Genomic DNA, 25,458 nt, shown 5'->3' on the forward strand with positions numbered 1-25,458 from the left:
ATTCATCCCTCCGCTTGGAAAAAAAAAAAAAAAAAAAAAAGGAGGAAGAGGCTGAAACATTAACTTGTGGATTAGGAAGAGGTTCCCAGGAGCGTCCAAAATCAGAGAGCATGACAGAGACTGTGGGAGTGACATATGCAAACACGATCAAATGTAATTACATGGAGAAGCCTCCTTGTTTCTATCAAAGGGCTTCTTCCAGCCACTGTTTGAGAAATGAAAGGTAAGAAGTGCTGGACGTGTATAATTTATTCATGTGCTCCTGCAAACCAAAAGCCATTGTGAGACTGATTCAGTCATTACATGATGAAAAGGTGTAAATCCCATTCTGAGTAAAATCAGTGTACGTTCCTTTGAATTCCTGATTCCTTTAACAAACAGGCTGGATCACATGCTGCACCGTGACAAATGGCACTGATCATTATCCATTTTGCACCGTGAAAAGATGAAACTCCAATCAGAAGCGGTGTGTTACCCAACACCTAATGTAACAGTAATGAAATGCTGCCTGGGAAATTCACAATATTATCTTTTCCTGGCGTTTGCTAACATTTAACTGCCTCAAATTTTCTTTAAATAAGAGTCAGCTGGCAGGAGTTAATATTTTGATCTGCTACGAGAAGTGCAAGCATCAGTTTGATGATTTGCAAGTCAAAAGACGCCTCAGTATCTAGGTTAAAACTGGGTTTACTTTGGTTGGAAAGCGGAGGTTTTTAGGTGTCAAGGGCGCACATAATGGATGCATTTTTATGACTATATTTTAACACGTTATTAGCACCTCTTTCATGTCGAAATATAGTCATGTAAATGCTATTGAAATAACAGTTAGCCTATAAGTAATCTAGATGTGTAAAAAAACTAAACAAATCAATGCTGATTGGTTTAAAAATAACAGTTAAATTAATATTCAGGAATATATTTAAGACAGCTAAGCCTTCAAATTAAAAATCTCTAATAAAATATTTGTTTCCATGTTGCCCCATTCATCTCAGAGGTATATATAATGTAGCTTCACTCATTTCACCAACACAAAACAAGATTTTTTTCCCCCAGTTTTTGCTTATAGACATTTTTCACAGGAAACATTTTGAAAAGTCACCGCATGAAAACCAAAGCTGGAAATGATAAATTGAATAATTCCATTTAGCTTCTTCAGTTTCAGGGTCCTCGTATTGAATTACTGGGACACTTAAAGCGGAAATGAAACATGCACGTTTTTGGCACTGGTAGTGAGGAAATCTATTAGAAAAACCACCTTGCCTAAAATCTGATATTAAAAATTGTGAAAACCACAATAATGACTAATTTATTTTCGTAATTTCTAATTGCTAGCTAACTAGCGAGCAGCCATTTTGGTGTGACGTCATTGCATACGTAACGGGGTTGGTTGGGTGCTTTGGCCAGTGAAGACAGTAAAGCATTTCTGAACCGACTGGAAATGGAGGACGACGGGATTAATAACGTTATCTATCTCTCTGTCTAACCCTAACCCATCCATAGGTACATAGTTACTAGAACTAGTTTTTATAGTCATCTGTCATGAAGTGGCGTTATTGCAGTCCAGGACCAAAAGAGGGCTCCAGTACAATTTGCATAGTATCTAAAATACATAAATTTCAGTAAAAGGCGAAACATTTCCTTATGCATAAATATATTATTTTGCCTATTGTGGCTACTATTGGTTCATATCGCTGATTTATTATTGTTATGGTCTTGTTGGTCATGAATAAAACCAGTGCAGCAGCGAGCAGGCAGAGCGGACATCGGCCAATCAAAAATGCTTATTTTGTTGCGAGCCAATTCCGGTGTGGTTAAAACAAAAACAAAAACAAGTCAGGTCTCCAGCGGTTTCCCGGATGGACGGTCAGAAACTTTAGGTTGAAAAAAGTAAGAATTGCTCCAAAAGTTAATTATTGTGCGTTTACGTTGGTTCGTGGTGGGTACGATATTTTTTTTTAATTTCCCACTATACGTGTGTGACGGCTTTTCGGCAGTCGGGCCACGTGAGGGAAAAGCTAGCAAAAAAACTTTATTGCATGCATTGCAAGAAGAAACAAGATAATGGTGAGGAAGATAACGTATGTGGATTATAACGTTTGGAGTATAAAGTTTGGAGAGTCTGAAGTTACCGACTGTTGGAAACGGAGTCACGGTAAGAAATATTTCTTACGAAGTTTGTATCAGCTGTGACCTCTTGCTGAGGGACGTACCATGTATGGTGTGGAATGACGTGAGTTTTAGGTGAATACTTTCAGGCCCGAGTATTTTTAATGGTTGTGGTTTTAATTTCTGACAGTCATTTGGGCTGCTATATTGTACAGCCCAACTCTCATCAGTTCATGCTGCAGAGATGCTATGAAAATCTTTAAGCTAGGTGACGTGCGTCGGACTGTGTGTCAGGGTGAGGGGACATCAGGTGTTCATGAGTGCTGCTGTTTGGAGTGAAAGAAGTGTTCAGTGAGAGCTAGAGAGACTCTCACAGAGACTTTGTGGAACTTTATTGCAGTCGATGATGATGTTCATCTCAAACAGATACCAGTACCTGCCGACTTCTGTGGGTTGCTAAATGCCCTACCTGTCTCTTCCCTGCCTGGCTAGCGCGGTTTAGCGCCCTTTCCCTACGGCGGACTGATGCCTCTGTACCGCTGTTGTCAGAGTATGTAGGCCGGTCAGTAGAGTACATATTATAGGCGGTGAAATTGAACAACTAGTTTGCCCGACTCAAAGATCTTGTCCTCTAGGTAATCTTCATCCAAAAAATGTTCACTGCAAACCCTGGAGTCAGTGCCCATCGGTGGGCTCTCTCTCTTCAGTGCCGCCAACCAGCGCAGCAGGACTGCTCTTCATTTCAGCGGCACTCGAAAATGGACAGTTTTGTCCTTGGCTTTAACTCTGTAAAACTCATTTTTTACATCCAGGAGCGATACAATAGTGGCCTCCCCTTTGTCTTCTCCTGTCCTGTGGCTCCTCAGTCTCCATCCTTTCACTATCTTCAACTATTTCACTGTCTCAACCGCCAAACCAACCAACCCCGTGACGTCACAGGTTATCGTAATGCAAGATGGCGCCACTCTTGCTACGAAAGATGTAACTGATCTTATATTTTCTCTTATATGTTTACATCTGTCATATTTGTCATATAATTGTTGATTAGAGTGGAAATCCATTTAGTAAATCACGTTAACTTGATTGACTGCTTCATTTCCTAACCTTTAAATAGAACAGAGGCATCATTTAATGTTATTATTAACACTTGTGCTTTTACTACTGTGACAACTCAAAGTGGGGCCATAGTTAACACTGGGGACACTTAGGTCATGTCCTTTATTTAATCATTTTTTATTCATTTATATAATATTCCTGTTTGTCAGTAACATTTAATGACATGCGGAAGAGATTACGTTCTACAATCACACACATAGATTATTCAACACGTTGGGGTTTCTGACGCTGATTCTGATATATTTTTGTCTTAGAGTTGGTCTGTCTTTTGTCAAAAAAAATGAAATAAAATAAATTAGTGCAGAGGCCTGTCCTCCATGAGAATAACATACCTGACGGTGTAGAAAAGGCTTTGACAGACTTAAGGGAGATAGAATTAGCATTAGATATAGTGGAACAGTAAATGAATAAACAAATTTGCCCACAGAGAACAAATGTTCTCATCGTTTAAAATGAGTTTGGTTCTCTGGCTAAAGTCCTGTCAACAGTGTACTGAATATGAGTGATGCGTTTCAATATATATTTATATATATGGATATATGGATGCTAGTGTTGGACTAACCCTGACATCCATGGTCCCCAGAGGATGAGCCTACAATGACTGTGTGACTTTTCCTCTAGCGCCGTTGCACTGATGCTGTGATATTTGGTAGACGCTCATGCTCCCTTGAGGGTGAATTGTGGTAACTTTGGCACATTTAGTGCCCCCTAATGGGTTAATCCAGCCGTAGTTGTGAAAAACAGGAAGTGTTGGTACCGCTCAAAACTGCAGTACACAAAACTACAAATACTACAAATTAAATAACACTTTCACGAGAGAGAACGTCATCATCATTTCTATTTCGAAACTAAACACAAACAAATAATTGAGATTTTTGTCTAGATTTGAGTTTCACTTTAGATTCGTAAAAGTCTTCATTGCGATTTTTGCAAAGTGGGAAAAAATTCAAATTGGCAAAAAAGCAAACACAACCATCAGACCTCTCACTGCGATGATCAAAGCTCCAGACAGTAATACGTGGAAAAGACAAAAGCACATACGTACGTCTTCTTGACCTGATCCTTATTGATTTAGTGCAACTGAACATTCTCATCACTGGAGTTTCAAATCAATCATCCTCAACCAGTCCACAATGCATGTGGCACATACTGCACAGTCGGCTCCGGGCTCACATTATATCAATAACAATAACAAGACTCATAAAAAGACTGGCGTTATTCACAACGCATAATGTGCATCAGTTACATCAACGCCTGCCAGCATGATACACACACAACAAGGTTACACACATGTGCCCGAGGGAAGGGCTACTGAAGCAGATGATGCAAGGTCTGAGGGGCACAACATAATGGAGAGGCTTTGTCTCAAGGAAGCCCTCTGCATTAATATGATAAAACAAGTCTTCCTCTCCACTCACAGATCCTGTGTGAATCACGTTACTCACAAAAAAAAAAAAAAGTCAAACTCAACAGACAAAAAGCTTCTGCAGGAATAGGGTCAAGTAATTAGTGACTGTGGGTGTGTTCCAGTCAGTGTTGCAGATTTCTGAATTTGGAAACTGTTCAGTTTGGCAAAGACTTGCCGCTGGAAAGCTTCAGTTTCATATTGCCTATGCCACCCACAGATCTTTAATGAATTCCTCTGATCCCAACTTTCATAAAGAAGACATTTGGAAAAGATTTCACAGATCAGTGTGTGTCATCTTAGCCTTTCAAGTTATTTCAACCATGGAACATTTGAATTAGAAGCTGCAGTATATTTGAGCATTAGGGGTGTGGGAGTTTAAGGCTGTAAAGTGTTTCTTTATATTTGCCTAAAGCTTCCATAATGAGCAAGATATGGACCTTATCATGTTCTTCAATTATGGGGGAAAAAAACCTTTAAAACTGTGCCAGGAATTGCTCTTATTAAAGAAATGAGAAAGTTATCTCTCCAAAACATGGATCAAAAATGAAACAAAAAAAATTATTTTGCACTGATGATCAAGGACATTTGGATACAGTGCTGTTGCAATAATTATCGCACTCGCATCCAACAACAAAAGTGGGATCATTCATGTCGATTCTCATGCAGCTGTGAGCTAATTTGTTTTGGGTTTGTAGTCTGTGTTTTTCATCTTTTTAAATGTTTTTGCTTCATTTCTGGACAGGAAGTCATTTCACATATTTGGCCACTGTAGTGTGTCGCTTCAGAGGGAAATCCTGTCTTTTAAAAAGATATGCTGATTATGTTGTCAGGATGGATTTATGTCCGGTATGAACTGCCCAGTTACCCCTGCTCTATGTACCCTGCTATATACTGTATATTGTAATTTAGGAGGCAGCTGTCATATTGAGTTTTCCCATTATCCACTATTTATACAGTGAGTCTGGCTGAATGCACTGAATGTTACTACACCACCTCTATCTTTATCTCACACACAACCTTGATTTATGAATTCAAATTAATATTCAAATTAAGAGTCAAAACAGAAAGAGGTTTCAGATATTATTCTTTACAGAATGGGCCTGTGGCAGGTTTTGTGCTCACAACAGTGAAACACTTCTGACCCCTCATGGTGTGTGTGACTGGAGGTGTCCGACAGAGACAGAAGAGTAACTGCAGAAACAGTGAAGTTGAGAAATAAAGCTTTGAAGTTTGAAGAGTTTTTGTCAAACTGTAATATATAAATAATAAGATCATTTTATACCTCATGCTGACATGGGACCTAAAAAAACAAACAATTAGATACTGCACTCAATGGACAATCTAATGGGCACAGAAATTGTGCAGTATCTAATGATAATAAATTACCATAAATAATCAATTAGATTAACGAATTGGTCTTTAATGTGATGAAATTCAAAAAATGATGTAAAGATAAATTCAAGAGAATTTCACCAGAGTCAGAGGCTGTAAATGGCTCTTAGCCTACTGCTACTCTGCTAAGCTAGGCTTGTAAGCTTTTAGCAGCAGTAGTTTATCTGGTGTTCTCCATTAACATTTAGCTCCTGTCTTATTTATGTGGTATAACTCATTCACTAAGATACTGAAGCATAATTTTTTTCTTTTCTTTCCTTTTTTAAGTGTTTGTTGTTTTTTGTGGTACATATTTGTTAATATTTGTTAAGGTCATGTCAAAAGTCAGATCAGATTCAGGTCTTAACTCAATTTGTTTTTGATTAAATATAATATACATTATTTACTGTTTCATGTTTTAGCTTTGCAGGGCAGTATGAATGGAAGATATTTGGATCCAGCTGCAACATGCTAGTTTTATGATGAGGAGTAAATTAATATTCTAATTGCATAAACCAGAGGATACACAACTGTCAGACGTTCAGATGCTGCTACGACTCTGGTGTCAGGGCAGTGATAGTGTGACATTACTACATGTGCCTCCCTGGGGAGTGTGATTTAAATCACTGCCTGCATCTACTCTGCTCTTACAGTTTTTACCAGAATGGATGTTCAGAAAATTATTTATGAACATGTCATGAATATTTATTGTGGGAGCTTGGAAATTCAACAGAACGCAAAAAGAACATACAGAGCGCATCCAGCAACTTCCAGCTAACATATTTCCAGTCAAGAGGATTAGGCTACTATTGACAGGAACATGGCACAACTAGGCATAGTCTGTTATTTAAATGTATATTCATAAACTATTTTTGGTTTATAATAACTAGATCCATAGTAGCAGTTTTTTGTTTTCATGTGAGAATTTAATACTAAACACATTTCAATGATAAAAATCTGCTACATAGCCTCAACAAGTTACTAAACATGAGATCAAATAAAATAGAGTAGAAGAAGTAATAAACTGTTCAACATAACAAAATACAAGGTTCAGTTTGGCTGGTTTTATTTGGAGCTTTCAGCCACATCTTGTGGGCTTCATCAGCAGATGGGGTTTGGTAACTTAGTGTCACATATATATGTAATGTATTCAAGTGCATTGTTTACAATATAGCATCACTTGTGGTTTAGGAGAATGTGAACGTCACGCCTGGAATTACACTTTTGCGGTTCCAGGTTTTCAGAAAAGAAAACAGTAAAGTGCCTTAGACTATATCTACAGTAGGTTACAACCCAGGAAGCAATTTATATATAATTAAACTATAATAGATTGTTTTGATTACTATAAATATCTTCAATCCTATATGTAACATTGTCATTAAATGACAATGTCAGTGGACCCACTTAGTAAAAGATAAAAATTCTTTGAACAACACACTAGTGCTTTTGCATATTTAAGGCCATTTACTGCAAATCACATTTCACACTTCTGCTGCCTGTTATCCAAAGAATACAACATGGTATACAACGTTTACATATTTGTTTTGGCTTGTTTTTTCCTACCTGGGCAGACACATAGTTCCCATTCATTTTAATTCACTGTGAAAATTAACGTTAAGAGACTGCTTGACACCAATCAAAGTGAGCATCATGTCTGCTTTAATTTCTGTCTCTTACATTATTGTTATGTGGAATTGCTGTTCTTTTCAAATTCATTGCTACACCGAGAAAATGCAACATAGAAAATAAAGACAAAAGTCACTGATGAGCAGCCTTTCTTAACCAAGCCTGTAAAGCAAAAACAAAAAAAACAAAGAATCTAGAAAATCTAAATTCTAGCGTGCACTTATGTGTTATTTGTACTTGAAAGGTAAAAACTGCATCATCCTTTAACTTTGGGTGATAGTTTGTCTGAATCCTCAGTACACCCTCTGTTTTCTGAGGTTTGCAGGATGTTGCCTTTTAGGTCTTTGTTTATAATTTAGACCTCATCTGTGGACACAAGCGTGACCTTGTGCAGCTTTGAGCTGTCTCAGCAGAGCGTCTGACCATAGTGGCTGACACAGCGAGACGTCTGCCTGTTTGGGGACAGAGGGTGTATGTAGGTCAGCCATGGGCCTGCACGCTGTGACAGCAGCATGGTCACTGTGCTGTGCAGCAGGACAGGGATTGGAGTGGACAGAGAGAGCCGGCGTGGAGAGAGGCCCCTCTCACACGTCAGCACCGATACTTCCTCATTTCCCCCCTTAAACACTTTGACATTATCAGGCCACACAGAGCAATGTCCACCCTCATCATTCTCACCTATGGTACTGCAGCAAAATGGGCAAAGAGAAGCAGGAGAAGAAACTGGGAGAAATACTGAACAGACGTCAGATTATGGTGCATGTCTGAAATGCTGTGATGGTCATTTGATGGGAACTGCTCCGTCTATGTTCGGGATGCAAGACACTGCTGATGCTCGATTACAACAAGGTTACAGTTTTGACGACTTTACTGACACCACTAACACAATTTAGTTGTACAGAATTACTTTACTCAAATATTCAGACCAACAGAATCCTAATTGTGTTCAGACTTAACAGTACATCATTTAAATATGGACAGAAATGTGTTGATTACACAAGCTGGAAGTCTTTTTAACACGTCTTTTATTAAAAAAGTGTCATGAGTACAGTTCCAAATACAAGCCATTGTGATCCAATAAATGATGACATACTGCCATCTAGTGGCTCAAACACTGTGGCTCAGTATCAAATAATGGAGGTATAAAATAGACTCTATGACAGTCACTAAGGGGAAAACTTTACCTTTGAGAAATTTCTCAGAGCAAACTGTATGTCACAGAAACAGCTTTAGAGAGAGCAGAGTAACAACTTCTTAGAAGTTGGTGCATTCCATGAAAAGAACAGCATACAAAGGTGACATGTATGTACTGTAAATATTCATTGCCAGAGGAGGGTCTTAAATGTAGAAAATGCAGGTTAAAGAAATGGGAAGGAAGGGGCTCATCGGTTGTAGGGATGCATCGAACCAGATGCAGATTTGATGTTTGTCTTGATGCTACTTGGCATTTTTCCTGAGAAAGAAAAACAGGGAGAGATCACTAAACACACATGAATACAGGTTACTGTCACAAACTGTTTACGTAAAAAGAAGCAAAATCAATTGTGTATTAGCAACAAAAAGTTAAAAAGGTGCAATAAACGAGTGAAATGTAAAACAAAAGGGTTGTACAGTTCAAAGTTTTATCAATATAATCGTACATAATGAAAACACAGGAGGTTGTGTTTGACATTTACATATCTCATCGGGAATCTACAGAGCTCAGCACATGTCAACAATATTTCTGATATGCTGTGCAAATTAGTAAATAGCTCCCTTGAAATATGGGGTTAGTTTGAGAGGCATTGCTGCCCAGACCAGAGTGACACAAAAGCTGAGGTCAAGTCAGACGACTTCCCTAAGCATCATCACTACATACAGGGTTGTCACATAAACATTTGTTCTGATCCTGACTGAATAACATGTTATTTGTTAGAATGATCCATTTAGTTTAGTTTAGCAAACAATAATTGTTTAAATTATGTCACGTATGATAAAGTATTAACTACTGTATAATCATAACAGGATTAATTGTTTAACCTGATGAGATTATTTTAGATAAAAATTACACCTCAAACTAATTCGGATCCTAAAATGGAGAAATTCAAAACATGAATTACAGGGAGCTGAAGAGCAGGAATATTGTGTATGAGTTTTTACAGATTTATCTACTGCCACCACCGTTTACACTCTCATCACCCATAGCAGCTGTGTTTTAGTGTTGAGATGCCCACAAATGAACTCATTCCTTAATTTCTTCAAATCAGGATTGTTACATTATAGTATGCATTTTGTGTCCTTGTCCTACCACACATATCTTTTCATGCTACAAAGCACAATATTTCCTTTGCTTTGGCTGCTACAGTATTTGCAGCAAAAGCCGTGTAATGCAGTGCAAAAATAAGAAGTAAGTAGTGAAATGCAATACTAACCCAGCTCTCCAGGTCTCCTACCTGGCTGTCCTTGCTGCTGTGGAGCCACAGGTCCTCCCATACCTGCTTGCTGACTGCCACCACCACCAATGGTGACCTGCTGTAAGGTTGGACCTCCGCTCATCATGGGCCCTTGTCCTGGGTGTCCAGGAGCAACTGGACCTGGAGGCCTGCATTTGGAAAGCCCCTTTCCAAACGCAACCGCTCCAACCAGTGCATTAGTGTCCGCAGGGTTGAAAGAGGATTTGTTTTGTCTCATAGCTGGAAAAAAAAAAAAAATCATAAAAGTCAATATATGGGCATTTACAAAACAATTAAAAACAAAGGACCCATTCAGTAAAAGTGCAACATACTTGCACTTTCCGCATCTCTGTCATCACGAGGATTGTTCAGCTTCTCCAGTAGATTGGAACACAGCTTGTTCAACGCCTGGATTTGTTTCTGTTGTGAAAAATATTACTGGGGTTGGTTTAAGAATGCAAAATACTCATACAGCAGCAACAGTAAAATTACTTCACGAGTAAGACAGCATATCATGTTTAATTAGTGCAACACCCAACTGACCTGTGCCACCTCAGGGCCAATACGTGCAGCGTCTGCACTCAGCTGTTTCTCCTGTTCCTCCACCTCTGGATCAGGCTTGGTCCGCAGGTAGTCTGGTACAATCTCATGGCTGAACACTGGAACACGCTGCTCTGTGAGTTTCTGATGGAGAACAAGCAGCAGTGATAAACAGACAGGCCTCCAACACAGGCCTCTAATAAATAGTCACGTAACTGGCTTTCAGTGTTTAAGAAACTCACTGCTAAATCTTCGTCTCTGTCCGGTGACAGAAGCAGAGGTATTATAACCTGGTTGCGAAAGGATGGCGTCTTCTCATTCTTGAGAAGCTTATTGATAGTGTTCAGCTGACCAGATAGCAGAGCAAAGTTGTCCAACACAGACGGCCTGAATGACATAAACACACATCACAGCATTTGACCAAAAGAAAAAAAAAAACTCCACAAAGAACCTCTTAACAAATTCTGATAACAAAAGATGACATAACAAATGTTGCATTTGTAAACATATTCACTTGTTCATCTTAAAGTAAAGCAAGCTGAGTGACAAAGGAATGCTAATGGTAGCATATTTCCTGGAAAATTAGACAGTTAAGTAGACTAATGTGACATTTCATAAGAGCAGAATACAAAGCTTCCCTAAAAAAGTGCAGGCAGTTTATAATATTCCACCACACTTCCTCCTGCAGATGATATATGAACAATAAATTTAACGATTACAGATCTGTCAAATATTCAGATATTGTGTATGTATCACAGCACAATTCATTCTTGATCAGAGAGACACACTGAAGATTTTATGTTATCCACAGACAAATCCCAGAGCTGCTCCATAATAAGTGAATTACGGCTTTTCGTGCACTGTGACTACGGTATGGAGACATTCAATTACAGCTCATTTTGAATGACTTATGTTCAATACAAATGCTCAAGGCCTCAACATTTACTCACTTATGAAAATGCACTGAAGTCTTGATGGGGTTACTGATTTAACCATAGGAACAGCATTGACCATGTCAATAGTAACTGATGCAAACTTGTATATATAGTTTAAAGTTCCATTTAAGCACAAACAGAAGTCTATCAACGTTAAAAAAAATGCATTGCTCACCATGTTAACCTTTCGTATTCATTTTCCAGCTTATAAATGAAACTGTGAAGAGCGTTTTTGACGTGAGCCACCCGAGAAATGAGAGACTCCACCGACGCTTCTAACTGCTTCTCCTCTCTTTGCTGTGGAAAAGAAAAAACTAAAAGCTCAGTCTCATACCCAAATACATCAACTACACGCTGCACACAATACTCTGTGGGTCGTCTACAGCGTCGGTACTTTGACTTTACATTAAAATTAGCCTCATTGTTATGTTAACCTAGCTAAAACGCTAACGCCATCTAATTTAGCGGGCTAGCTACTGCTAACTTTATATATAAATGAGTAAACCAGAAACACAGTACCCGAGTACAAACACTGAAGAATATAACAGTTTCATAACATAATAAAATAAAAATAACATACTGTCATTGACAAAATAGTGACGTTAAAATAGCATTACCTGCATTGTCGAACTACAAGCTAACGATGAAATGCTCTCAATCAGTCAAGGCACAAACACTTCCGGTTTATTGTTGTCAAAATAAAAGCACGTGTTGTATAGTTAGGAACAGTACTCTTAACACTGTCTTTCCACTACGCAGAAATATACACGCACGTGAAAAAACGAACCAAAAAACAGTAGTAGTATATGACACATGGGCGCATTAATCTTTTGGTGACAACGGTGGGAGCTTGCAGAAATACAAGGCCAAAGTAGCATATAATATTTTAATATAATTAAGCATATCATTTTTGGAATGAGCAATACTAGTGTATTTTTATTTCCAAAAATACGGAAGTTTAAAAATGTTATACTAATTAACAAAATGTTAAGTATGAACAGAATTTCTGCTTGTGAAAAACTAATGTATACCTATCTACATTACTTTATTATCTAATACTAATAAATCAGTACAGGTAATAACAGTAGAGGATTAAAAAATAAACCAGACAGGTAGTAATTGTTAATCAATACCTGCACAATACTGATAAGGGGACCAAGGCTTAGCACATCTGAATCAAACATCAGATACAATATAGGTATACAATATGTGGTGATAATGCAGTAATAATGTCAAGTGTTTGTCTGTGTGCTTGTAAAACTGAGCATGGAGATGATCTGCTACTGGATATGTGTAAAAATGTCAATATCATACACCCATAGTACTAATGTGTTTTTTAGTCGTTACAAAAGAAGTGGTAATAATTAATCCAGTGTGCCCTGCCCATCACTGACTTTTCTTCAGAAGCAACAAGCAACCAGGAACAGAGAGTTTGCCTCTAAAATATTTTATTTTGATACAAAGTAGTGGTCAAATAATATTCAAGTTAAGCACACAGTACAAAATCTGATCAGCTGTGTTTGACAGTTGTTTTCTTCTAATGCCCTGCACAAAAAATTACTTAGCTTAGGGCTCTTGGTTCTTCTTCCACATCCACACCAGAAATGTTTCTTTTTTTTAAAAATCTGTTATTTTGACATCAGGGCTAAATAAGGAGCATGTGCTGAGAATTGCGAAAAGGTAAGAGCTGAAATTGGTCTTCAGTTCGTTGTCCATGTTTGTTTCACACCAACATGTTGGTGCATGCAGGAGTAATTCAATCACAGGAAGTGCAAAGAGGAGTACTAGATGCACATGTTTATATCTGGTGCATATCACATGATTGTAGGGAGAAGTGCGTAGTTTCTTAGACACAGTTCTGGCACAGTAATGCAAACTTGGTGGGAGGAGTTTAGAAGAGGCTCTCGACATCTCCCATTTCCACAACCACAGTCTTCAGCTGGGAATAGTACTCGATTGTCACCTGGCCGTTCTCTCTGCCAAAGCCTGGTAAAACACAGTAGAGATCATGTGAGCACTGTATCTTTTATTGATTAACCCCAATGTCATTCAATAAGATAATTCAGGTCTCTTGCTGCAATAAAACGTAAAACTATGCATGCATTTCCTTTGCATGTACAATGACAAAAGTGTAAAAGTGTTCTGACCATTTTAACCTTACGACACCCTACCTGACATTTTGTATCCACCAAATGGCACTTCCACAGGGCTGATGTTGTAGTTGTTGATGAAGCAGGTTCCTGCCTCTAAGTTCTCAGCCACACGATGGGCTCGAGAAATGTCCCTGCATACAGATTTTAAGCACAAAAGAAAAAAGAGTCAATAGTCTGCATGCAACGTGATCAGCAAGTTAAAATGCTGCTTCATCTACCCTCGAATCAAAGAGACTATTGTTGCACAATGTGTCCTTTTTGAAATTTGGAAGTGCAGCCAACGGAATGCAATAATCTCATTATCTCCAAGAGCAAACTAATAGCACTGTATGTCAGAGGCTGTAACAGACTGCTGAGTAATCACAAATTCAAATGCTCCGTGTCTCTTCAGCTGACCTGGTGAAGACTCCAGAGGCCAATCCAAAGGTGGTGTTGTTGGCCCTCTTGATTACTTCTTCCTCCGTCTCGAAAGGCATGACAGACATGACCGGGCCAAAAATCTCCTCTTTCACACAGGTCATGTCATCTCTGCAGTTATCTGTGCCGGGGGTGAGTAATTGATGTGATGTGTGGTGTATATAGGGACACAAAATATGCAGATGGAAGAAAAACAAAACAGACACAGACCATGTGACATTACTAGAATTACAGCCTTGTGGTTTATATGCCTCCACCAACCAGTCAAGTTGCAGGAAATATATGGTCACAATCTCTCCTTCCTCAGTTACAACACTGAATAATGGCCAGAAATGTTTTTGCAGAGCATTATGATGTCACAGTGAAGTTGACCTTTGACAGTTTGGATATAAAATGTCGCACTTCATTTTATCCTATTAGACACATATTAAGTCATGTCAGTATGAATTATTGAGTTATGGCCAAAAGCATCTTTTGTAAGGACACAGTGACCTTGACCTTTAACCTCCAAAATATAAATCAGTTCATCCTTAAGTCCAAGTGAACCAAATTTGAGGAAATTTTCTAAAGGCATTCACGTTTACAGGACTGAGACCAATCTTATAAATATGGACAGACAACACAAAAACGTTGTGCAGAGGCACAGTAGTGTTGGAAGAAAAATCAAAAAGAGATTGGAGAATATACAAAAACGCTTACCAAGTACACAGGGTGACATGAAGTAGCCCCCTTTTAGTTTGGGGTCACTGGGGACAAAAGGCTCTCCTCCACAAAGCACTTTGGCACCCTGGAGGAGCAGATGTATTAGTTAAATAATTATGTGAAACAATGTAAGGGTAAATGAAAAGAAACAACTTAACTTAATAGAATTGCTTTGTGGTTAAGTGAAAGCGTTAGAGCCACTATCACAGCTGATTAACTTTGAGATAAATGCCTCACAACAACTGCTCCCTTTTCCCGCCGGGATCATTACAGCTTCTTCTAATCTAATGATCAGAGATTATTAACACACCTCTTTCTTGGCCTGACTGACAAATCCCAGCACTTTCTCCAGATGTGGTTTGCTGATCAGTGCTCCCATTCGGGTGCCATCCAACAAAGGGTCACCCACAGGGATGACCTTAGTCCTCTTCACCACTTCTTCCAGGAACTTGGGCATGATCTCTCTTTGTACAAACACTCTGGTCCCATTGCAACAAACCTATATTTTAGACAGAAATTTGAACGTTGTAAGAGCTGACAGAGAATGTGTTGGATTAGGTCGATATTGACATCATACATATGTAATGATGCAACAGTTTCACCTGTCCCTGTGTGAGGAAGTTTGCCATGAGCGCTCCTTTCACTGCGTTCTCCAGCTCACAGTCTTTGAAAATAATCAGGGGAGATTTCCCTCCAAGCTCCAGAGTCACCTGCTTCACCCCCTTCGAAGACATTTCCATGACCTGAGCGCAAGGAATAAAATGTTTTAGGTGTTATGACAAAGAACAAGCACTTTTTTTCTTATTCCTTTATTATTCAGTTGACTTTAAAATGGCTCTCCCCACTTTCAAGGCATCCACCGCTTTCTATTAATTTCACCACATTATAAAAATATTGAACTGTCAAACTATCAATTACAATGAACACAATATCTGCATCAACTGTGAAGAAAGCTATATTATTGTTACATGGTAACTGAGTGTAAACTTTCCACATCAAGGTACACTCACATCTGCATTACTACACAAAGGTAATGGAACTCTGGCAATAATGAAAAGCAGATTTGATGTTCACTGTTATGGGTTTCAAGTCTGTCCAGGGCAATTTCCATGCGATAGTGAAATGAATAAATACTACTTGGACTATATGGAAGGTAGTTAAAATTTAATTCTATAATCTAATTTTTTCTAAATCAATCGGTTTTAATGCAATCTGAAAATAATTTGAGGTAAATTGGTTTAAATATGCTGACACGCCAGTATTGTCCTTAAAATAAAATGGTCATTTAAATTAAGTTCAGTGTAAATGGAGATGTGGCCGTCTGATTCAGTTTTCAGTGTACTATTAAAATCACAGTGCTTTTTCTGTACCTTTTTGCCTGTTGGCACACTGCCAGTGAAGGAGACTTTGGCCACCATTGGGTGGTGGCAGAGCAGGGTGCCAGTCTCTGCTCCACCTTGCACCACACAGAAGAGCCCATCAGGCATCCCAGCCTCTTTGTAGATCTCAGCCAGAATGACGGCCGTTACAGGAGTCATTGGAGAGGGCTTAAATACCATGGCATTACCTAACAACACAACACAAATTTAACATGGCAGGTTACAATCTACTTAGCTGTTCGTGGTTAAGAGACACAGGAAACACATGATTACTGGATAAACAGGCAGGAGTAGTGATCTCAAACTCACCACATGCCAGAGCAGGAGCAGACTTCCATGATGCGATCTGGAAGGGGTAGTTCCACGCACCGATTCCTACACACACACCAAGGGGCTCCCTCCTGGTGTAAGCAAATGATCCCCCAGGAAGCTGGACGTGTTGGCCTGCACAATGAAAACACAACCCAACATTTACGTATTAAAACATTTTGGAGAATTTTTTGACAAAGAAAAAAAAAAATGTTGGTGCACCCACCTGCAAGTGTACCAGCCAGGCCAGCATAGTATTCAATGCACTGCCAGGCAATGTCAATATCCACCAGTGCTTCTGTGATGGATTTGCCATTGTTGATCACTTCCAGTTTTGCAATCTTCTCCCTTCTTTCCTAATTTTATTGGAATAATAGGTAATAGTTAAAGCAAAACTCTGTGTCATTGCTTGTGCATTAGCTTTAAGATTATGTAATGGCAGTGGTAAACTGAGGTTGCAATCGTTGTCTGGATGACAATCAAAGAGGCGACACGGACACAGAAAGGTTTACTTAGTGCAAATGTAGGACAGCAGTGGCGGGAGGGGGAAGTTTATGCTTTTAATGAATAACCACTCTCTTATTGCATTCTTGCAACATTCATCTCCAATTTGTGTTGCATCACACTGAAATCACGCACTATGACACAACATGCGGACTATCTCACCCTGATAATACGGGCCGCCTCCAGCATCACCCGAGCCCTCTCCATGCCTGCCATCTTGCTCCATTTCAGTTGGGCAGCATGTGCGCTCTTTATGGCCTCGTCCACCTCCTCAGCCCCACAGGGTACCATCTGACACAAGACACGGCCTGCAGAAACCAAACATTAACAGGTTACAGCCTGGCTGAGCTCCAAGACGAAATACAACAAGGTCAGAATAATAGTGACATTTTTATATTAAATCACATCAACTTAATAAATGCAGGGATAGTTTTCAGATTGCCTTTTCCACTACATTCAATTCAACTTAGTTATGATAGTTCCTCCTACCATTGAAGTAGGAGGGTTTTAATTATATAATAGAATAAGCACTTCCTCATGGAGAGTCCACTGCACAGACACAACTATAACCGTTTTACGGACTTAACAGTTTTCCACAAGTATTATTATTAGACTAATGATAAGAGGCATTAATTATTAAACCAGACTTCAATGAGTTGTTTTTACCAGTCGCAGGTTCAAACACGGGCTCGGCGTTTGTCTCCTGCCTCGGTTTGACTCGTTTGCCACCCCAGAAATTCAGATGATCTGTGACGACCACGGTTCCTGTCGAGGCTCCGGGCATGGTGTCGAGAATTGAATGGGACATTTTCAGACGGAGAGGACCTGCAAAAAACAAAGGGCATTGTGGCAAAGATTTTGAAACTGACTATTCCGAACAATATTTAGGACAAGTGAACTACACCGCACGTTCTGGCCGTTAGCTAATTGGCGATCTTGCAGCATTTAGCTAAACTGCCACGTGAGGGAAAAAAAGCAGTGGATGAGAGTATACACAGGTAATTTTAAATACAGTGTCACACAGAGACTGAAGTTACAGCCTTACCGTAAGAGTCTGTGCAGACTGACTGTGACTGAAATCAACAACAGGTCAGATACAAAGAATGTTTAACGCCCCTGTTCCCAGACAGGACACGCCTCCGTCACATGGATCATACCTTAGTGCTGAAGTATCACATTTTCTTCTTCATTCTCTAATCCTTCGCCCGACGAGACACGTAAGGTCGGTGCAAAAAATCTTTTGTTTTCCTCTTTTTTAAAAATGTTTTATTCTTCTTAACCGAGACAAATATATGGTTTATCAACGATACAAACGACTCGTACAATTGTCCGCTCAACCATTCACTATCTAAGCCATGCATTGTCTACAGTGTTTATCCTGCTCGGTGGAGCAGACGATGAAATTAGATAATAATCCCTAAACTGGCATTTTTCATCAAACAACGTGAACAACTGCAGAAGAATTATACCTCATGCATGGACTCTAGATATACAATCGCTTCATCAGCTTTTCTGTCCACATTTAGTGCAACAACTGCAAATTCATTTTGCCATGAACTGATGTCAAAACAGAAAGAAAGATTTAATAGTAACTAGAAAATTCCAGGGAAATTTTGAGTGCCACGGGGGCTACTGCGGGGATAGGTACATGATTTATTTCCAGTGTTCAAAAGTCACCCGGATCATATTCTGGTTTTGAGAAATGTCTTGATATAAAAGGCTCTGATATAAAACAATGTCACATCCCTCCATCATGTATTATGTGGGAAATATCTCATATTCTGTGTTTTTTTTTAATAAAACAAGAGGCAACAGGTTGTTGAGGTTTGCCAAAATGATCAGCAAATCAAAAAAGAAAAGTGAAAAAAAGGACAGAGGGACCCCTGACGGTTAATAAATCCCATGAACCGCTATTTAAATGACCACTATTATGTTTTTTTCGGTGCTAAATTTAACATTACTGGGGAGGAGAGCAACGCGACTAGAAGTGACAGCGAGAGAGGGCTAGTAGCTTCTCCTCTCCTCTGTCTCAGCGGAGACCGTCACAACTTCATTCACTCTTTTAACAAAACAAAAATATATACATATTTTATATATATATATACATCTCTTAAACCACTTTAGTTCTGCTCAAACCTAATAAAACCTAACCTCATAAATGTTATTAACACCTGTGCTTTTTTTAAATTATTACTATGAAAACTCAATGTGTGCTATGAAAAGGCCTGTATTTTCAAAAATAGAGCACTGCTAGGTTAAAAAGTTAACTAAGTAAAGTAACAAGTTCTTGAGTAAGTAAAAAAAAAAAACCTCAGGTGGCGGAGAGAAAGAATTGAGCTTTCCAAAGTGGGAGAAAACAAAAAGGAAAATATCTGAAATAAATACATCACCCCAGTAAAACATGAAAAACACAACTAAAATGTAATCATAAAATTTTATTAACAATTACATACAATAATACTAAATGGATCAGATGTTATTGTGCCAATTAATTAAAATCCCAAATCGATGCACAGCATGTGCTGAGTACAATGTAGACATCCTTTGGTAATCAATGTAATTAAGAACAACTTTTCTCCCTCTAATTTCTAAGTGAGACAATCTGAATGTTAAATAAACAACAAATGAATGACACATCAAACAGAAGGTAGTGATACAGTAGCTGCAACAGATAATACGTTTGCTCCAGCACAAACAGTTCTGTCTGTGCTCAGATGAGGGAGGCGTGACTCCTCACAGTCGCAGTGCACTGAACCTGTCTGATGATTAGGAAAACTTAGCTGCCTGAGGAGGAGGCCCCAGGAAGCCTCCAGCCTGTTTGGTTGCAGCTCTGGAAGGCGCGAGACCAAGCATCTTCTGGATGTTCTGGACAAAAGACACAAAAGACTCTCTCAGAAAAGGAGCAAACTACAGATACTTAATTGTCTGTCCAAAGTTCATGTGAAAAGGTTTATAAGGCATGAGCAGCTGTTGAGGAACAGCAGATGAAAACACACATATTTAAATAGTTCCTTAGTTCCTTTCTTGGTTTTCAAAATGTCAAAATGAATTCTGGCCCCCTCCAATACAACCCATTAAATCCACAATTGTCCAGTGACATATGGTAAAAGGTACTGACCCCACACTGGCTCTGAAGTTTTAAGTGTAGAAGTTACCTGTCTGATGGACATGGTGCAGAGGATGTAAAGGAAGATAAAGGAGCAGTCAGTGTAATCCTCGCCCAGTAGGTTGCGATGGGACAGTCCCTGGATGTAAGACAGCGGCACGAATGGCAACTTGGCCACTACTCTTCCATCAAAGCTGAAGAAAAAAAAAAAATAGATAGTGGTGAGATATTAACAGTTTGTTTAAAGCAGTTACAGGAAACAATATTTGCTCTAATCTAACATTTACTTTTCTCAAATGCAAACAGAAATTTCTGAGCTTTCAGTGACCGAGAGACTAACAGTCATCGACTTTTCTCTTTTCATTCATTCTGTTTGATTTTGAAATAAAAACATGAAAATATTATATTGACCTGATGTAACTGTGTGCAAGACTTACATGGAGTTGAACATGCCCATCAAAGCTGTAAAGCAGAAGCCAATGGCAAACATGGACTTCATGCGCACCTACAAGCACATGTAAAATTTAAAAACAAGATGACATTTAACTGGAATTTGGCAAAAGTGACACATTCAAATGTCATATTACTTTTTACTATCGATCATGTACAAGTGTAGGTAAGGCTGTTAATGCTCTTATACAACATTTATTCTGCACTACAGGTGGCAGACATGATATGATAACACACAATCCCAGACATGATCCCATCTTGTATGATAATAAAAAATTTGATGATTTAACTATTATATAATCATTGTTAACAAGTTGTCTCACCATAGAAAGGTCTCTGTTGTTATTTTTCAGTTTCTCTTCTTGTCTTTCTGTAATACATTCAGAAGCATAGCTCACTTATCAAGCGACAGTCATTTTGCCAAAAAGGACTGTTCATAAAAGCAGTAGGTTGAGGTCTTCCTCTTCCATTTATCAGTGTTTTCTTAAACACAACTTATTACAATTTGTTGACTGAGTTCTTACCGATCTTCTTCTTCTGTTGACGTCCTGCAGACTCTGTGATGGTTTCCTTTTTCTTCTCAACTAATATCAAACAGGCAACAGTGAATACAATAAACACAATCAAAGCAAAAATTACAATAATATGAGACTCACATATGTGTCACTTACGTTTTTTGCTTTGCTTTTCCACTTCAGCCTTTAGCCTCTTGTACTTTTCAGTGCGATACACTAAAACCCAAGTAATTCCTGCAGAGAAAATCAGAACAGATTTGTTTGTATAAAAACAAAAACTATTAATGGACCATTGACACTATGGGGCAACATAGTGTTGAGTGACCGAAACTATGAGAACTTCTTCCTGTCCCTAGATTTTTCAGATATTACTGGATCACCCTATAGCAGATATTTATCATTATTTCATCAATATACAGTTTTTCAGATTTCCCAGAAAATATACTATATCATTACATGTACTGATATCACAATATACAATTACATACAATGTCAGAATTTTATCCATATCACAAACTCCAAGTGCAACACTAACACGCTTGTTTCTACCTGTCTGACTTCAGGAGAGGAGATCAACTTCCAAGTACTTGTCTGAGACCAATGTAAATCAAATATAAATTCACAATCAATGCTCTTGGAAATTCAAATGTACAAGACAATTAGTAATTATCCTGCATCCTGTACTTCAGTGTTTGCTATTTGGTGGCTGGATTTAAAGACTTGCAATTTCCCACAGCACTTGAATGCCACTAACAAAGCTATATTACAGTTTTAACATGACGATTACGAGGAAACAAAGATAACGAACCCTGTTTTGGAAACTATAATTAAGTAAAAGAGATGTAGAAATCCACAGTATCATAGTCATGTTAACTTAAATTTTGATTTCTATTCCCCTTAATGAGAATGTCTGACATTGAGAGGACGAGAAAAGCGTTTCTTAAAGGATTGTATTGTGAAAATGTTAGCGGAAGTTCTCTTCTCTCTTGATGCTAACGTATAGCATTATCTTAGTTGTCGTAATCCACTGGCTAACTAGGAAACTACCGTCCTCAAAAGCACCATAATAAGCAATTAAGCAATATTAACAAAGTTAGTTAGCTATTCCTCGCTATATAACCAAGAATGGTGTTCAAATTTACTTTTTCAATGCGTTTCTTGGACGATAGTAAAACGCTTGACGATCTGTCAGGAAGATTTCACTCACCTTCGGCTAACAGTGCCGTACAAACAGAGATGAACACGATCAGAATTGTGTCTGCAAACATTGTACTCATGCTGGTGATGTCCTGCTTATCCGAGGGCAGAGAGAATAACTACACTATATTTTTCGTTTATCAGAAACAGTCCCCTGAGCACATTACACTGATCCTACGCTCAGTGCCACAGAGCTATGTCAGCATTGGTGAAGAGGTCAGTTGTGTGATAAGTATTTCCGGTTCACCGGCTCGACCACAAACATGGAACATTAAATATTTTATACAAAACTTTACAACAGTTAATAACAAAACATCCTGTTTTAATTATAATTGACACTGGGTCATATAAGTGTTGATTTGATTTAGGTCATTTTTGTGAGTGAACTGAGAGATAATGTATAAAAAAAGATGGACATAGAAGTTAAATGACCAGCATCTCATTCACTGAAGACCACAGATGGATTGCATTGCAATCATTTTGGTTGGGTTAATCTGTGCAACAACCCCTAAACCTTTTCTGTGCCAACCATATATCGAACCGACCCCTTCACCTCTCCCCACCACCACCGCAGCTTAGCTCTCCTTAAATTGACTGCCAGCACGTTTGTCCAAACCACGCAACCTTTATTTTGAAGACGAGCCGTGTCTGTTTCCGGCTTCATTTAATCGACAATAACACACGCAAATCGTCAACAGCATTTAGGCAGCATCGGCTAATGAAGAATGAGCTCACAAACGTCAACACATATTTCCACTTAGCACAAATAGGACAATGAAATTAAGCAATACCCTTTAAGATGACAGTTTTCATTATACAACGTGAACAACTGCAGGAGAATAATATTTTACACGCACGGACCCTGCGCTCTACCTTGTTTCAGACGGACACTTACTCTGTGAACTCCAATGTTTGACCTTCTGTAGGGAAGTGCTTCCTTTCAGGGCATATGACTGCACCACCACCAGACTAATATTGGATGAGTATTTTCTTCACGGCCAACATGTTTCTAATGAAGCTCTGTGCTCCTCGGAGTCTGTTATCGAGGTAAGACTCGTTGAATAATTACCGGAAATGCATGTTTGATAAACAAAGCACTGACAATTAGAGCTCATGTTAGTTAGCTCTCAAACATTGTGTAAATCAACCAAGAGGCACGGTCACGTAAACATTTCTCCCAACTCTAATGTTGAATTGTTCATTGTATAATATTGAATTGCTTAAGTTCTATACTTACATGATAGAAACTGAGATAAATGTCCCTTAACCATGTTTGTCACTGGTATATCCGATATTTACAATATGTTTATTTTTATGTGTGTGGAAATGGTGGTCTTGTGTATGTACGTGCAGGTGTGTTTGCCCTGTGTTCACGCGGACAGGATGCCAGTCAGTGTTACCGCTCCGAGCACAGATGGCTTCTCTGTTCCACACTCACGTCGCTCAGCTCAACTCCAACAGGACGTCCATCGTGCGCTGTGATCGGTATAAATATGAGAGACTGTACCCTGTGATGCTGGTCCGGCCCGATGGATCTACAATCAACATCAGATACACAGAACCCAGACGCATCCTCACGGTTAGTACTTCATCTCCTTCACGCTTTGCGGTTTCCATACAGAGTTTCTCAACCACTGATTTGTGATATATGCAAATCAAAGGTCTCACTGGAATAAATTCAGTTTTCAATAAGGGTTTTATTATTAGTTTTGTTAATAGAAATTTGTTCAGGAGCTGGAGCAGCATCAGAATAGACACATGATGACATGAGATAAAAATGCCAGTTGTCTTCATTTAAACAAGTGCAGAAAATGAGAGTTGTAGACAATGTTTGCCTTTAAAGGGGACTCCAGCATTTTATTTCTAGCATTGCGCTCCAATAAATTTACAGCAGTGCTGAGATTAAAAAAGTGACCTGCTGACCTGCATATCAGTGGACAGAGGTATCTACCAGTGAAAAAGAGCAAGAAGCCATCAGCAAATCATAATAAGCAGGGGCATATGTCAGAATGTAAGAATCGGTATATATACCTGTGAGGAGTGGTATATGGCAGTGAAACATGAGTGACACTGTTTAGAAGTGCCAAAATAAATCTGTGAAATATCACTCAGAATTGACATATGCCACTAGAACTAGAGTGACATACCATCATCACTTTATTGTTGTCTCTTTGTGTGTTTTGAAAGATGCCAGTCATTCTATCCAGTCTGTCTGAAGAGGAGCGTCGAGCTCGGCAGAAAAAGAGAGAGGTCAGGAAGAAGCAAACAGAGACGGCAGTCCACTATGAAGATGACTTCGAAGCTGACAAATACAGCCAATTCTGGCAGAAGAAATAACTTCTTTATATGTGAATCCCTAAAAAACAGGCTCTCATGTAAAGCTTCCATTTGTCCATATAAAGTATGTTAAAATTGGGTTGTTTTCATTCCAAAAAAGGGATTTCTCCAAAAAATTCAAACAGGACACTGAAACCCAGACTAATGACACTTGTATGGCAGGGTGACTGCCTGAACACCGTGTGTTGCAGGAGGGAACTCTGTGGCTGAGTTTTACTTTGATTCTGGGGTTACTCTAAGAAGTGTAAATAACCCTAAAAAGCTGGAAACCTTAATGTAATGTTAATAAATTGTTTTAAAACTGTGTATCCATGTGATGAATTTTCATAAAATACACAAAACTATTGTAGAAAGCAACAGCTTGTCATCTCTCTACTCTTACAACCCTCCACTCAAAAACATACTCTTCTGGTTAACTCTCCCTGTTGGTAGTGACTTACAGATTTATAGTCATTGATTTTTATAGAGATTTTCTGTTCCCTCCTGGAATTTGAGAAACTGCTGTGTAAACACAGTACTACTGTGGTGATAGTGAAACAGGAAACGTACTTACAAGACATAGGCAGTATATTGGTAGCAGAAATGGGAAATCATTATTCATGTAAGGTTAGAACATACAGTGCTCAGTTTCACACATCAACGCATAAACCAGAATCAGTTAAAGTGTTTTCACTACACTTAATGAGTACAGGAAACTAATTGACTGAAGGAAGCAAAGCAAGTAATGTAATATTACAACGTTTCATTGTTACAGAGTCAAATATTAATCTATCTTAGTTAAGAAACCGGTTGATCACACTTTCCAGTGCTTTTCTACTGCTTCACACTCCATTCCAGTAGGTGGCGGTAATGTGT

General features: G+C 38.7%; 4 protein-coding genes across 6 annotated transcripts; 1 reads left to right on the forward strand and 3 right to left on the reverse strand.

Annotated features, from left to right (window-relative positions):
- Positions 1 to 8,635: 8,635 nt before the first annotated feature.
- Positions 8,636 to 12,256, reverse strand: med8 (mediator complex subunit 8). 2 transcript variants are annotated; one of them, XM_056379587.1, is made up of 7 exons: positions 12,152 to 12,256; positions 11,710 to 11,831; positions 10,842 to 10,986; positions 10,603 to 10,743; positions 10,392 to 10,479; positions 10,039 to 10,299; positions 8,636 to 9,080 (listed from the first exon to the last, which is right to left on the reverse strand). In XM_056379587.1, the coding sequence occupies exons 1-7, from the start codon at positions 12,155 to 12,157 to the stop codon at positions 9,010 to 9,012; spliced, it is 834 nt and encodes a 277-aa protein (XP_056235562.1). In that variant the 5' UTR covers positions 12,158 to 12,256; the 3' UTR covers positions 8,636 to 9,009. The 2 variants fall into 2 exon arrangements, with proteins under 2 accessions (XP_056235562.1, XP_056235565.1); XM_056379590.1 differs by having other exon boundaries at positions 10,060 to 10,299; positions 12,152 to 12,255.
- A 709-nt stretch (positions 12,257 to 12,965) lies between these two features.
- On the reverse strand, positions 12,966 to 18,140 carry LOC130170632 (4-trimethylaminobutyraldehyde dehydrogenase). Its single transcript, XM_056378127.1, has 12 exons — positions 18,044 to 18,140; positions 17,665 to 17,823; positions 17,161 to 17,306; positions 16,721 to 16,850; positions 16,495 to 16,629; positions 16,177 to 16,373; positions 15,409 to 15,549; positions 15,117 to 15,305; positions 14,804 to 14,891; positions 14,084 to 14,225; positions 13,706 to 13,818; positions 12,966 to 13,520 (listed from the first exon to the last, which is right to left on the reverse strand). The coding sequence occupies exons 2-12, from the start codon at positions 17,804 to 17,806 to the stop codon at positions 13,426 to 13,428; spliced, it is 1,518 nt and encodes a 505-aa protein (XP_056234102.1). The 5' UTR covers positions 17,807 to 17,823; positions 18,044 to 18,140; the 3' UTR covers positions 12,966 to 13,425.
- On the forward strand, positions 18,100 to 24,909 carry mrpl55 (mitochondrial ribosomal protein L55). Of its 2 annotated transcripts, XM_056378130.1 has the most exons (4): positions 18,100 to 18,220; positions 23,193 to 23,313; positions 23,620 to 23,845; positions 24,454 to 24,909. In XM_056378130.1, the coding sequence occupies exons 2-4, from the start codon at positions 23,246 to 23,248 to the stop codon at positions 24,601 to 24,603; spliced, it is 444 nt and encodes a 147-aa protein (XP_056234105.1). In that variant the 5' UTR covers positions 18,100 to 18,220; positions 23,193 to 23,245; the 3' UTR covers positions 24,604 to 24,909. The 2 variants fall into 2 exon arrangements, with proteins under 2 accessions (XP_056234105.1, XP_056234104.1); XM_056378129.1 differs by lacking the exon at positions 18,100 to 18,220 and having other exon boundaries at positions 22,990 to 23,313.
- tmco1 (transmembrane and coiled-coil domains 1) lies at positions 19,419 to 22,495 on the reverse strand. The gene is made up of 7 exons (XM_056378128.1): positions 22,277 to 22,495; positions 21,226 to 21,303; positions 21,079 to 21,138; positions 20,878 to 20,924; positions 20,542 to 20,609; positions 20,154 to 20,298; positions 19,419 to 19,863 (listed from the first exon to the last, which is right to left on the reverse strand). Exons 1-7 carry the CDS (start codon positions 22,344 to 22,346, stop codon positions 19,765 to 19,767), a joined length of 567 nt encoding a protein of 188 aa, XP_056234103.1. The 5' UTR covers positions 22,347 to 22,495; the 3' UTR covers positions 19,419 to 19,764.
- Positions 24,910 to 25,458: the final 549 nt, after the last annotated feature.

Source organism: Seriola aureovittata, chromosome 6 (genome assembly GCF_021018895.1).
Source record: "Seriola aureovittata isolate HTS-2021-v1 ecotype China chromosome 6, ASM2101889v1, whole genome shotgun sequence".
In the NCBI taxonomy this organism is placed as follows: Eukaryota; Metazoa; Chordata; class Actinopteri; order Carangiformes; family Carangidae; genus Seriola; species Seriola aureovittata.